This window comes from Molossus molossus, unplaced genomic scaffold (assembly GCF_014108415.1).
Source record: "Molossus molossus isolate mMolMol1 unplaced genomic scaffold, mMolMol1.p scaffold_m16_p_2, whole genome shotgun sequence".
NCBI lineage: Eukaryota > Metazoa > Chordata > Mammalia > Chiroptera > Molossidae > Molossus > Molossus molossus.
In genome coordinates this window covers 74,930,173-74,944,315 of record NW_023425355.1, presented here as the reverse complement: position 1 = coordinate 74,944,315, position 14,143 = coordinate 74,930,173, and the positions used below count along the sequence as shown (strand labels likewise).

Genomic DNA, 14,143 nt, shown 5'->3' with positions numbered 1-14,143 from the left:
GGCTTGATCTTAAAATTAAACAGAAAAACACAAATTGACAAGAGAAAAAAAAATAATATAAGTTTCATGTGATATGAGAGCCTTCATAAGGAAATGAAGACCAGGAGAAACAATATAGACCTAAGTATTTTTATGCAAGGTTTGATAAAGGATAGGCAGTCTGTAGAAATATGGTAGACTAAGGAGTATGTGGTTAGAGTAAATAAACATAGCTAGTATTCTTCTCAGTGTCCCTTTGTCTTTTAAAATAATGATGCTCATTTTCTCTGTTACAAGGAGGTCCTTTCTCACATATGAGCGTTTTATGAACTGTTTAAGGAGAGAAGGTCAGAGATCTTCCTGCTTCTGCTGCTTTGTCATACTCCTTCAGCTTAAAATGTTCAATATGCCAAAGTGCCATATTTTGGCATAGCATGTCCTGAAGCCCATCAAAAACAGTAGAGATTTTTGGAGTTATTACAATAGAAAATGCAGTTATTTCCTGCACTATTCCTGAGACTGAGTCTGTATCACATTTCAGGAGTCAGCAAAATGTCATCTCCTTTTAAAGGCCTTCCCTGACCTTCCGGTCTCAATTAGCTTCTCTTGTATTACTCTTGAATAGCATACTGTCCTTTTGTTTCATAGCAGTGATCACAATCTATAACTACATATTTATATTACTTGTTTACTTTCTGACTCTTCATTATACTATAGTTTTCATATAAACAGGATCACATCTGCCTAGTTTACTACTGAATGCCTGGAACTCAGTCTGGCACAGAATACATGTTCAAAGAACATTCATTGAATGGATGAATGAAGAGTGGATACCTAGAAAGAGGTGACTGAGAGAGAAAATCAGAGGGCATTGGCAGAATCCAAAGGAACTCAAATGGTCAGTAAGAGGGAAAGCGACTGTAAAAAGAGACCGTGAAGGAGTAGTCAAATCTAGGTAGAAGAAAACAAGGAGAACACATATTAGAGAAGCCTATGGAAAAATATTAAGAAGAGAGTAGTGAAATGCTGTGAAAAGGTTGTGTAAAATAATGACTGAGAAGCAGTTATTGGCTATAAAGATATGAAGGCTGTTGGTGATCTTAGTAAAAGCAATTTTAGTGCTATGGTGGAAGTAAAAAAATAAACAGGGACTTCCAGTCAATATGTTAAACTAAGGTGTTGTACAAACCCACATCTTTTCATAAAAACATAGAAATAGTGAATAAAATATTAACTTAAGTTTTTGACAACACACAAGAAAATGCAAAAGCAAAAAAGGAAAATCTCCAGATAATGTAAACAAAACAACTACTCAAAGCCAATGCAAAGTGCAGCAGTTGAAGTGAAATGACCATCAAGTGTATTAGAACTGAGTACATACTTTCGGGCTTAAGTTGAAGCCACAACCCTGATACAGAGTCCTGAGCTTCCTGCATAAAGCTGCAAGCCAAGAAGTCCTGTTCAGTTCATGATAAATGAGGATTCAAGATATAGGGATACAGAAAATAGGCAGAGTGTCCATTTTGGGCCTAGAGTAGAAAAAATTGGAACCCCACATCTCAATTTGTACTAAAAATTGCAAAATTAAAATAAAAACTGACCTGGGTTCAGTGAAACCCATTAAGTGCTGGCATAGGAAGAACACAAAACTATAGAACTAGATAATGTGCCATCCAGGATTCACATGGGACTTCTACAGAAAACCACTGTACTGCTGAAGTTGAGCTCACAGTCAAATTTACAGAGCAAAAGAGAAATAAACCACTGCAGGGAGAGTCAGTGGCAACAATAAACTGGGTAATTCATATTCCAGAAAAGTTGTATCATAAGGCAATATGAAAGAGTCTTTAATATAAGTATCTTCATAATGTTCAACAGGGCAAAGGAAGGAATAAAATCCATAAAGTATGTACAGCATATTGTGAAAAAAATAGCAGACATATTTGAAAATATGAAACAGAAATTATAAAAATAATATATGTATAAATATATGTAATTTTAATATGCCATACATAATGTTTATTAATGTATAATATATAGTATAGGTGTATGTATCAATGAAATAAAACCAAAATTAAACAATAGACAAAACCCAGCTAGAGAGGGGATCAGTGAAGCACTCAGATTCTACATAGAAAGATAAAAATATGGAACTAGGAAAGAAAAGTAGGGAGTCATGAAGGAGGGAATGAACTCCCACATGCAGCTAATAGAGGTTTCAGAAGAAGAATAGAGATTTAAAGAGAAGTAGTAGATGAAGAATTGATGGCTAAATTATCAGAATTGAAGAACAATTGAAGAGGAATGCAATGAATAGGAATATTTTTAAAATATGTTTTAAATATATTCAAACACCAACAAAATACTAATTGTCCCTCTCAAAATGAGATATTGCAATCTATATAGAGAAATTACTAAGAGTACACACACACACCATATAATATATATTAAAATCAGTGTGAATGGTGAATGTGGAGTGTGGAAGTAGAGATTGTTACTAAAGAAAACATTTTTTTTTCAAGAACCTTGTCTCTGAAGGGTAAGAAAGATTGAACAGAAGCTAGATGAGCTTGTCTGACATATTATTTTATGCTATATGAATAACAGAGTTAGCACAGCAACCTTTTGAGTACACTCACATGCAAACACATTCGGAGAGTCAATAGTATAAAATGACAGGGGACTTTTAAGTTGAGGGATTCTCCAAAGCTGTTCCATCCCTTGAAGCTACTCCAGCAGCCTGTTCTGATTCTGTCATTTAAATAAATGTTGACTGCTCAGCGGTTAGAGCGTTGGCCTGAGGTCCAGAGAGACCTGGGTTCGGTTCCCTCTAAGGGCATGTGCCTCGGTTGCAGTTTGTCCCTGGCCCTGGTTGGGTCATGTGGGTGGCAGCCACTCGATGTGTCCCTTTCACATCGATGTTACTCTGTCTCTCTCTTCCTCTCTCTCCCTCCCACTCTATCTGAACAAAAATTAAAAAAAAAAATGTCCTCAGGTGAGGATAAAAAATAAAATAAAATAAATAAAAAAATAAATGTTTTCAACAACAGAGATGCTGTTTTGCAGTATAATATTGCCTCCATAAAATTCCTCTCAGAATAAGCCAGTTCCTGGGAGGGGGAGGTTGTCATGAGGACTACTAGTACTCATTAACCCAGCACTGATGAGAATCTGATTAACTAGTTATTTTAGTAGAAAGCAGTGACCCAGGGATGGAATGTAGGACAGGACAGTTTTATGAAGGAGAAGAATTAGGAAAATCTGGAGCCTAAAGTCTTATTTGGCAGAGCAGGTTCCTATAGGGCCTTATAAGTTATAGTGGGCATCTGGGCTGACATGATGGCTTTACAGCATTGCCAGAGGCTGGCCTGGAGTGTGTGTAGACACACACAAATACATACAAAGGTATACACTATGTTATTTTGGTTCTTCTTATAGTGAAATAGAGCACTGTTGTTTCCCTTAGTAATTTTTTAAGTATATATTTTTCAGAACACAAGATTTGGACAGAGAAAGTTGGCACTGGAATTTTAGGGGCAGGAAGAGGAATGAAGTAGGTAGGAATTTTTTAAAATATGTTTTCAGTATATTAAAATACCAACCAAGTTCTACTTGTCCCTATTCAATAGGAATATTGACATCTACATAGAAAATTATTAGGATCATCTGGCTTGGACAGTCATTTTCCCATAATCATTCATTCATTTGTTAGCTTCAAGTTTTATCATACATCATTCAGGGCATAGCTCAGTACATGCCAAATAGTTCTCATTAAATCTTGACTGAATGAATGAATGAATGAATGAACAAGGGAACAATTTGACCCAGAGCAAATTTATTCAATGACTCTTGCAGATCTTTCCTCTAAAATGAGATTGTTATTTGAGCATCATCCAGACCCCTGTTAGGAAATCAGGTTCTAAAAGTTGCTTGAGGTATTTGCTGGTGGCAGAAGTTACTAAATTATTTCGGTCTGTTGATTAAACTTTTAGCTGTTTGACTGAAGGGAAAAGTCAGAGCAAATTAGTTAGAATGAATACTGGAGAGACCCCTGATTGCAAAAATATAGTCATGGGCTCCAGTCATGAAAGTGCATACACTGCATATAATAATTGTATCTCTTTTGGCTGAACTCAAGCTTCCTGTAGCTGAAAGCAAATGGCACAAAAGAGCTTACAATGTGGAAAGCCAGTTTTCCCTGTGTGAAAAGAACTGAGAGAATTGGGAGTGCTTTAACTTCTTGTCTCTGCTAAGTAGTGATGAAGACAAATGCCAGGAAGGCCAGGGAGTGCCTTTTGTCTCAACATTCTAAAGCTCTAGATTACCTGAGTCAGACCAGATCCTGGTGTCAAAATACGCCCTGGGCTGAGAAACCTATTAAGCAGTGATTTATAATAATTTTGTTTTAGTGCAAAATGTAGTAGTTTCCTTTAAATATCATTCTAAGAAGTTATTAAAAGTATATGAACTATGCTCATAACTAAACATAGGTCATATCTATTCTTGCTTGCTTCATAAGTCACTTTGGTTAAGAAAAAGAAAGAAAAAAACATAACTGATTTGAAAATTATGCTATAGTCTCCATCTTTTTCTGTTATCCAAGCCAAGGGATAGCCATATCAGGCACCACACTGTTCACCGACTCAAATTCCAGACCCAGTGCAAAGAGGAAAAATTATTTAAAGGCTGACCTTGTATACATAAATTGTATTGGCACAGTATTCTTGGTTTAAATACTGGCATTGCCACCTGTGTGCAGTCCAGGAAACCATAAATATATCACTCAGTCTTTCTAGACTATACTTTCCTCATCTGTAAAATGGCAACAGTGACAAAACCTACCTTAGAGGTCATTGTAAATATTAAAGAAAAATAGTTACAGTGCTTAACAGGTTGCTTGTATAATTATGGCCACAGAATTTATTGAGTGTTATCATCATTTGAAACACCAGTTTTGGCCCAAAAAAATCTAAAGTAGAGAGTTAAAAAACCATCTAGGTAAATAGATAAAGAAGAGGTGGTGTGTGTGTGTGTGTGTATATACACACACACAATGGAATAGTCATGCAACAATAAAAAAGAAGGAAGTCTTGCCATTTGCAACAACATGGATGGATCCAGAGAGTATTATACTAAAGTGAAGTAAGTTGGGCAGAGAAAGAGAAATACTGTATGGTTTTATGTATAGGTGGAACCTAAAAAAAGAAAACAACAACAAAACACACACACACACAGACACACACACAATGAAACAAAACAAAAACAGACTCCTAGAAGGAGATACCAAAGGGGTGGTAACCAGAAGGGAGGGTTGGGGATGATGGATGAAAAAGGGAAGGGAAATATAGTCAGTAATATTGTGATAAGTTTGCATAGTGACAGATGATCACTAGAATTAAAAGGGTGATCACATAGTAAGGACTAAAAATGTAAAATCACTATATTATGTACATCTGAAACAAATATAGCCAATATAAGATTGCATACCAACTATACTTAAGATTTTTTTTTTTTTAATTTAGGGCATCTGTACAGTTTTCAAGTGGATCATGGATCTCTCCTTTGTCTCCTCCTTAGAAATCTGGAGGGTACAATTTCCTCTGAATTCAGCAGATTTTACTGCCAAAATCCTGGTTGGTGTCCAAAACAAGATGTCTGAAAATACTGAGGAAGCACAAAAGTATTTTCCCATTACCTGTATGCTTCTTTAAAAAATGACAACTCTTGATAGGAAATTGGTGTCATTAGCAAAGAGGAAACCAATCCAGAGTTTCTTATGCTGGCTTAGAAGCCCACTCTCACATGCTAAGTAATAATGACCATTACCTCACTTGCAAACACTGCACTTCCTTCTTCATATCCTGAGTTTAGGTAACATTCATCCAGCAATCCTACTTCCTGAAATAGCTTAGATCGAGAAAAATTACTGATTGTCTGCTTTTGCCCTGAATCCTCCATCTCCCTACCACCTCCAGCTTTTCATTTCGATTACTTAAGTTCACTGGGCAAAAAATGAACCCAGCGTTACAGATATTTTGCCTCTGAGTCTTGCACATTTTTAGTCTGCTATAAATGTCTCATCATATAAACACCTCATTTATGTTTGTTAGCCACCAGTCAGTTCATAAAATAGCAAATGCTCTTTCAAGATCTTCAAATATTATTGAATTAAACTGAATAAGCCTCACTTAGAGAATCTGGTGCTTTTGTTGGCTCTGGATGCTATGTCACCAGTGAGGCAAACCGTTTGGTTAAGAATAAATTTATTGTATGTACAAAGTATTTCCCACATGTTGGATGAGAGAAACTTTAGACAATGAGTGCAACTGCCTTGACCCACATGATTCAAGTTCACCCAATACAGTCTTCCAAAGTCAAGGGCACTAGCTATCTCCATTGCCCATAAGACAGGACATTAAGCTTTCTCAGTAATGGTGTTACTTATTCTCTCCCTGTGACTACTTCTTGGTTTCAGATCATGGGTAATATAAATAGTACATAGTGTAGTTTTATGACAGAATGAGATCCTTGAGGGGAATCAACTCATACCCACCAAGATACATAAGGTTTCTTTTCTATCAATAAAACCTTGTATTCAATGAGCAGTGATGGTATTTAACAACCTCTACTGAAAAGACTGTTTTCCTTGTACAAAACTTAAATCTCTATATATTGTAGCTTAGACTCATATTTTTGTGTTCTTTCCTTATGATCAAGAGAGGAAACTTGACACCAGCAATCCAATATTTCTCTCCAGGTTTTCTTCATTAAATGACCAAGCAGGTAATGAGGCCTTGAACTCTTGATGTTGCAGCTGCTTTGACTAAATAAATGGCAAAGAGCTGAATTCATTGATATGGTTAATACCAATCAGGGTGCTTTATGGTTTTAATCTTTGTAAATTACAACTAAACAATGAAAATTTTATGTGGGTTACAGGATTTTTCCTTTTAAAGGATCAGAATAAATCAGATTGTCCCCAATTGTTTTTAAATATAAACCAGAAATGGTTTAGTAAATTCTACAGTTTAAATATTTAGAGAATGATCTCAAAAAGGGGACATAATAAAGACCAAACCATCATCCTAGTGTGATTCAAGCCTAGCGTTCTTTGGCTTTTCATCCTGAATGCAAATCAGGAGAGCCAACCAATTGCTTTTGGTTCTGGAGACCTTTGTTTCTGAAGCATAATTCCCACAAGTGATCTGACTAGGAGAGACTCATTGCCAGCTAATAAATGTGTCAGGTTATGTTATAAAATATAGTATTCATTCTTTATGTCCCTGGAATTCCAGTGTGACATTGACAAGATTCCCTTAAATTGCATTTTTCTTATTGCTTGAAGTTCAGTGGCAAGAGTCTTTGCTAATGGCTTTTCTCTAATCTCATCTGTGTATCTATCCAGTCATTTCTCTGAGCTTTGGATGTAATTAGATAGACCACAAAAGGTGGTACTTTCTGCCTAGTCTCTTAAATACCCTTCTGCTACCCTACTCAGTTAATGGTGAGGTCCCACTTTTGCTTTAATTTGGTGCTCTTAAATCTGCCTTCCTTTCCTCCTTTTGAATTCATAATTGTCCTTGACCTGATAACTTGTCACTCAGATGTTCTGATGAATGGTCAATGAAAATGGAGAGTAATCTGGCAAGTGGCTCCATTTATGCTTATCTTCATGAATGAAGGGTGTTTGAAATCTCTCATTTTCAGTTTCGGAAAGATAACCAATTATTTCCTGCTCAAAAGGCGAGGAGGCTGCTCCTGCTTAGGCTGAGTTCTCTCATTTTTACTCTCACAGTCATATCTGTTTGGATTTCTTTCTCCTAGAGATGCCTCTTGAGATAAGGTCGCCTCAGCTTCTTTACACCTCATCTGAGGCCTTCATAAAGAGACGGGCAGAGAATAATCATAATTCTATGCTCTGATAACTTACATAACTCTCTCTGAAAAGAATTATAAAGCCTGATTCTCAAGTGAACCCACAAGGAATAGAGCCAAAGAGACTTCTTTGTTTTTCTTTGGAATCCAATTTAGAGTTTATATTCTGGTGGGATGGGAAGGGAAAGCAGAGGGCAGAAGTATGAAGAGGGGAAGATAAACAGTTCGGATGAACAAGGGCATATAAAAAAATATATCATAGACTCCAAAAACCAAAATTACTTTAAGAAATATTTCATCCAGAGGTTTTCAAATGCTTTGTGTTTAATAATTAAATCCTTGTTTCCCATAATAAATCACACAACAAGCCCCAGTATATAAAATAGAAGAAAGCAGAGGTGCTTTCGTGGAACCATGGGTGATGAAACTTACCTTCACTCCATGTACACTCAGTGTTCTGTAGAGTACAATTTGAAAGCCATTAATTGAGTTTACAGGGTTACTTTAGAGATAGGAAAACTGAAGCCCCAACAGGAGAAATTATATGTCCAAGGTCACACAACCCATCACTGACAGAGTCAATATTAAAACATATGCCTCCTGTCACTCAAGCAAGAACTCTTTGTGAATTGATTGGACAAAGGAGCTATAGATGCTTCCTTCTTTAACATGATCAAGGAGAATTTGGTGGACTGTGCAATGATGGGGGCAGAGAGGGATGTCTAGGAGAAGCAAAGGAGAGTGGACCCACCCATGACAGAAGCATTGGGACCTCTCGGAATTGAAACTCTATGAATCTGGAGGAGACCCAAGAAGTTCCATAGCAAGGGTACAGTGTGCATAGAGCAAGACAGTAAGAAAAGGTACATTGGAAATAATTGTCAACAGAAAGTTCTTTCTTCTTCCCAGTGAAAATGCCATATTGCTTAGTCTGAAGTTGCAGTAAAACACAAAGGAAAGACAATATTTTTCTTGCCCTGGCCAGTTTGGCTCCTCAGTTAGAGCATCAGCCCACAGACCAATGAGTTGTGGCTTTAATTCTGGTCAAGGGCACACACGTCAGTTACAGTTCATCCCAGGCCCTGGTTGTATTGTGTGGGAGGCAACCAGTAGATGTGACTTTATCACATCGATGATTCTCTCTGTCTGTCTGTCTCTCCCTCTCCCTCTCAGTCTATCTGATGATAAATGGAAAAATATCCTTGGGTGAGGAATAGAAAAAAAAAAAGAATAATTTTCTAGGGTGGGTACAGTTCTTTCTTTCATATATCATCCTACAATTACTGGGGTTTGGACACAGTTCTCCTTTGAAGATTTGAAAGTTAAATTCACATTTTTGTGTGAGTTCTAAAATACCTTAGAAATACACACCAGATTTAGGAAAGGATCAAAATATCTGTTAAACTAATGGTTAAGCTGATGGCATGATATGGTTTGGAACCAAAGTAAAAATGACCTTTTCCCTGGATTATCCCCCAATCTAGTCACAGGCCTCTGTGAGTTCTCCTAGTGGAGGAGAAAGGAGAATGCATGTGGTCTGTAGGTTGACAGAATACAGAGAGTTAGAGGCCCCTATCTCTACTCTCATCCATCATGTGTCATTACTTGTCTTTGGAGAGGAAATAAATAATACCAGGGGGATATAAAAAGGCAGAAGTACATTTTATGGGCTGATAGGAACATGTGGCAGTAAGAGATTCTAGGCCCTCTCTACAGTCTCATTTTTCAAGATTATAACATTTAAGAAAGGTATCTATAAACACCCATTGAATCTTATCAGCTTTGGCCCAGTGATTCCATGAGCTCATGGCATAGAAGTTAGTAAACGTGATGTATTTATATGTTTGTGTTTGTGACTTTGTCATGATGCTTCTCCCCATTACATATTCCTGAAGTATTCTCTATGTCTGTTTACCTCTGATACCCACCTCAGCGTGGCTGTACCAGTAATTCTCCAGGCATCCTGATAATACCTTATCAATAATGTTTGAACAAACCAATAGTTCGTACTCCCCTGGTGAAAAGTGAAGGTAAAAAAAGTGTAAGAAAACCCTCATTTTCTCAGTATCATTTTCTCATCCCCAGTTCTCATCATCTACCCTTACCAAGTTCTAGTCCTTGCTTTATTCAAAACCTTGTCCTTCTTTAGCTTTTTCATGTCTACTTTGGTTTAGGGTCCCAAAAGAAAAGCAAGAGGAAAGAAAAGAAAGGCCTTTGGGGTTGCGGCTCCTCAGAAGATAAAACCATGCAGAGAATGAGTAGGAACATCTTAACTGCCCATCCCACACTCTAAATATTTGGTTCTTATCAGAGCTTTTTCTGACCTCCTCTTTTTTGTGAGATTATTTTCCTTCATGGTACTTGGAATTTGAATTGCATACATTCTGAGCCAGGAAACATCCTCCTACCCTTCAGGATCAATATAAATCAGTCACCATCAGTTATTTTCAATAACCCTTTATTGAGCATAAATTCTGTGACAAGAACTATGCCAGGAGATGGGAATATGGTGGTGACTAAGACCCAGGCCTGAGTTTCAGAGCATTCAAAGTCCAGTGGGAGAAGATTAGGACTCGCCCCAACCATGAATTAAAGTCTGAATATTTGGATACTTGAAGTGACTTGTCCATTTTCTTATGGGAAAGCCAAAAGCGCAAAGATGTAGACTAACCTTCAGGGAATCTCAGACTATTTGGTATCGCCCTCCTGTAACTCTCCATCTTGCCCCTGCAACCTTCACCCCAGTCTGTTTCTGCAGACACAAAATAGTGTTTCTGATGAGGCAATGGAAATTAAAAACTGGGGAAAAGTGTGTGTTGTAGTGAGATGTGAGCAGCTCCATGGTGCAACACTGGAATTTCAGAAGGATCAGATAATTCACCTCTGATGGGCTAAGAAGATTGAGTTTTCTAGTTGGGAGTTCAGGCAGGAAAGGAGGACTGGAACCTGGGCATCTGGTTTTGCATCTACCTCTTTTTAAAAAGACTTGGAAGAACGGGGAGTCCAGTAAAATGAATGTAGTGGCAGCTCCAAGATAGAGCAGCCCTACTATTAGGGGTATCCTTTTTAGTATCAGAAATAAAGTGAAATAGTAAAATGACCGTGTATGTTTGAAGGTAAGGATGTGGGTGGACCATTCTCTGTAATATTGTTGACCTCAAAATTTCTTATTTTTATCCTGCAGATTAAAATACAAAAATGGAAAAGACAGACTTGTGAATAGAGTGAGGTGAGCAAAAGGCCAGACTTGATTTCTGAATTGGAGGGAAAGGGGCTGCATGAGTTTGAGAAGAAGAAAGAAAAGAAAAGGAAATGGCTGAAAGAAAACAAGAAGGAAGGAAGGAAAGAAGGAAGGAAGGAAGGAAGGGAGAGGGGGAGGGAGACTGGAGATGGATTAGGGCTTAAATACGGAGGATCAGCTCAGCATTTCCCAGATACTGCCTATGGCACAGGATTCAAGCTCTCTGCTTGGATCCCAAACCCTACTATAATGATGAGGGGTCATATAAGAAAAACGGTGTTGGGATGATATAAATTGGCCCAAAATGAAAAGTCAGCAAAAACCACAGGGTGGCAGCGTGGTGTGCGGGCACAGCTCTGCAATGCCTGCTGCTGCTGCGGGGCTGAACTTGTCTTGGAGCTCCGGTCTCTCTCCTGAATGGCTACAAGTGTCGCCAGGCGAAACACCTCAAGGGTGTGTGTGAGGGGGGTGCTGTGAGTAGGAGCTGGGAGCAGGCAACTGAAGAAACTTCTCAAGGATTCCACCAGGGGCGTTACCTGGCCGGCTTAGAGTCACATACTAAAAAACATCCCACCCTGCCATCCCCATTTTCAAGCACCACCCCTTCCACCCCCACCCGGATCCTCCAATGCAACTACCTCATCCTGGTGCCTCCTCCATCACTGTTCCCGAAGCTCCTTTCGGGAAGAAGAAGGGAGAAGGATTTGGTGATGGGGCAGTGCTTAAACCCCTACAGGTGTTAGCCTGAGCGGCTTGCCGGGACTGGGGGGTGGGTGGGGGGGAGGGGGGCGCCAGCAGCCGGAGCCAGCTGGCTGGGCACCGGGAAGGAGGGGCCGCCGGGGGAGGTTGTCGAGCTCTTCCGGAGGGTGCTTGCAGCGATGGAATTCCTGTACTGAGATTTAGTGCCGCGCCCAGAGCATCAGCAGCAGCAGAGGCCACCGCCGAGAAAATGTGAGGCCATAACCTGTTTGATCCCCGTCGGAAAGCTGGCACCGGCCAACTTTCCCAGATTGTCACCCCAAGAAGTTGCAAGGACTAGTCGGAGGCTCAAAAGGGCCAGGGTGAGGGTGCGCTCCCAGGCACGTTTCCCCCTTCCCCCTCCCTCCCGCAGCCTGCGCTTGCGGCCTCACTCCCACCCGTGCTTTTCCTCCCACCGCTTTCCTCCTCCAGCCCCCTCCGCGCGGCACAGGGTAAGGGGTGCCGCCAAACTCCGACCAGAGCCATTTGGACTTGCACAGTGTCCTAGGGGTTCAGGGGCCAAGCGCACGCAGTAGCGCATTTCTGCCACCGCCCGCCAGTCTCGCCGGTGATCCCAGCCCTGGGCTGTGGCGCGGGCAGGAACCTAGGCAGCCCGCCGCCCACGCGGAAGCCGGCCACCGAGGGAGGAGCTCGGAGGGCATGCTGAGACCCCTCTTTGGCTGAAGCCCGAGTGCGAAGCCGGGGCGAGCGCAGGCTAAGGAGCCAAAAGCGGGAAGGAGCAAGACAGAGCAGAGGAACAGCTGAGGAGCGGGCGGTGGAGGCAAAGCGAGAGAGGGGCAGTAAAAGAAGTGGTGGTGGTGGGCGTCGTGGCCATGGCGGCGGCTATCGCCAGCTCGCTGATCCGGCAGAAGAGACAAGCCCGTGAGCGGGAGAAATCCAACGCATGCAAATGTGTCAGCAGCCCTAGCAAAGGCAAGACCAGCTGCGACAAAAACAAGTTAAACGTCTTTTCCCGGGTTAAACTCTTCGGATCCAAAAAGAGACGCAGAAGGAGACCAGGTCGGAAGGGGGTTTTGGCTGGTTTTATTTTGTTTGTTTGTTCATACTTTACGAATTCCAAGGGGCTGGAGGGCGTGTAGGTAAGCTTAAGTGAGTTTGTCCGTGGCCCATCTTGTGCAGATGTGGCCACCTAGCCAATGTGCATGCTGAGGGAGCGATTGCTTCCTTCATAACCTTACCAGACTTGCTGCATTGGCACTGCCGCGGGACAGGCGCAGAGTGTGGGGGCAATACCCTGCCAAGGAGGCGCGCCCCCAGCTTCAGACTTGCCACATTTGTGCCTGCCCCTGGCCGCGATCCAGACATGGCTATCACGTGTGTGTGTGTGTGTGTGTGTGTGTGTGTGTGTGTGTGTGTGTGTGTGTATTGCAAACGCGAAGCTGGGCGGACACCACCCCCCTACACACACACACACACACACACACACACACACACACACACACAGATAGGAGAACCCAGGGAATCCCTTCCTGCCTTTATTCTTACAAGTCTGACCCTTCCTGTCCAGCTTCTGTGGGCTTCCACTGCCTAGTAATTCTGTTTCTTTGATCACTTTTATGCTGTTCAGGACAGACTTGACTTGTGGTATGGCTTTGAAATATTTGCTGGAGAGGGGAGTGGATTCCTTAGTAATATGGTTAGGATAGTAAAACTGTGGTTACTTGTTACTAACTTGCAGGATTGAAGAGAGAATTTACACTTATAGCCAGAGTGTGGGTTCTTTTGAACCTATTGTATGATCAGAGTAGCTGGAGGATCTAGTCCAGAGGGAAATTCACACAGCTCTACGCGTCAGGTTGTGTCAAGGTAGATCTTCAGGGGAACCTGCAGCTTATTTGGCAATTCTTAATCAAACGAATCCTTTCCAATTTTTTTTCTTTTAACTAGGTAAGTAGTGCAGAATTTCAGACTTATTCATCAACCTATTATTTCTCAATTTATGTGTTCTACACACCGTGGAATTGAAATGCAAACATACATTTTCTGTTGGCTTGAAGTTTTTTTAAGGCATTAGCTGTAAAGTAGACTTGTTTTAAAAAGACTTAAGCAGGTACAAAGCATGATTATGTGGCCTGAATAACTACGTATTATTTCAGTGCAGGTGTCTGTATTCAATATAAGTGCATTTTGGATAACATGACTGTTACTGGTAAATTAGCTACTTTATTCCTATGGTGATTCACAATTTAAAATCATTTTAATTGAGAACATATTTTGAATAATCATATTTCTGATTTGAAAATTTTGGTAAACTTGAAAATAATTATGAACTAATGTTCTTTCCTCCCC

General features: G+C 40.4%; 1 protein-coding gene across 1 annotated transcript in view; it reads left to right on the top strand.

The window, feature by feature from the left end:
- The first annotated feature begins 12,303 nt into the window (after positions 1-12,303).
- FGF13 (fibroblast growth factor 13) overlaps positions 12,304-14,143 on the top strand; it is a 143,243-nt gene continuing 141,403 nt past the window's right edge. The window contains exon 1 of the mRNA XM_036270657.1: positions 12,304-12,853. Within this exon, the coding sequence (XP_036126550.1) occupies positions 12,667-12,853 (187 nt within the window). The 5' untranslated portion in view covers positions 12,304-12,666. The remainder of the gene's footprint in view (positions 12,854-14,143) is intronic.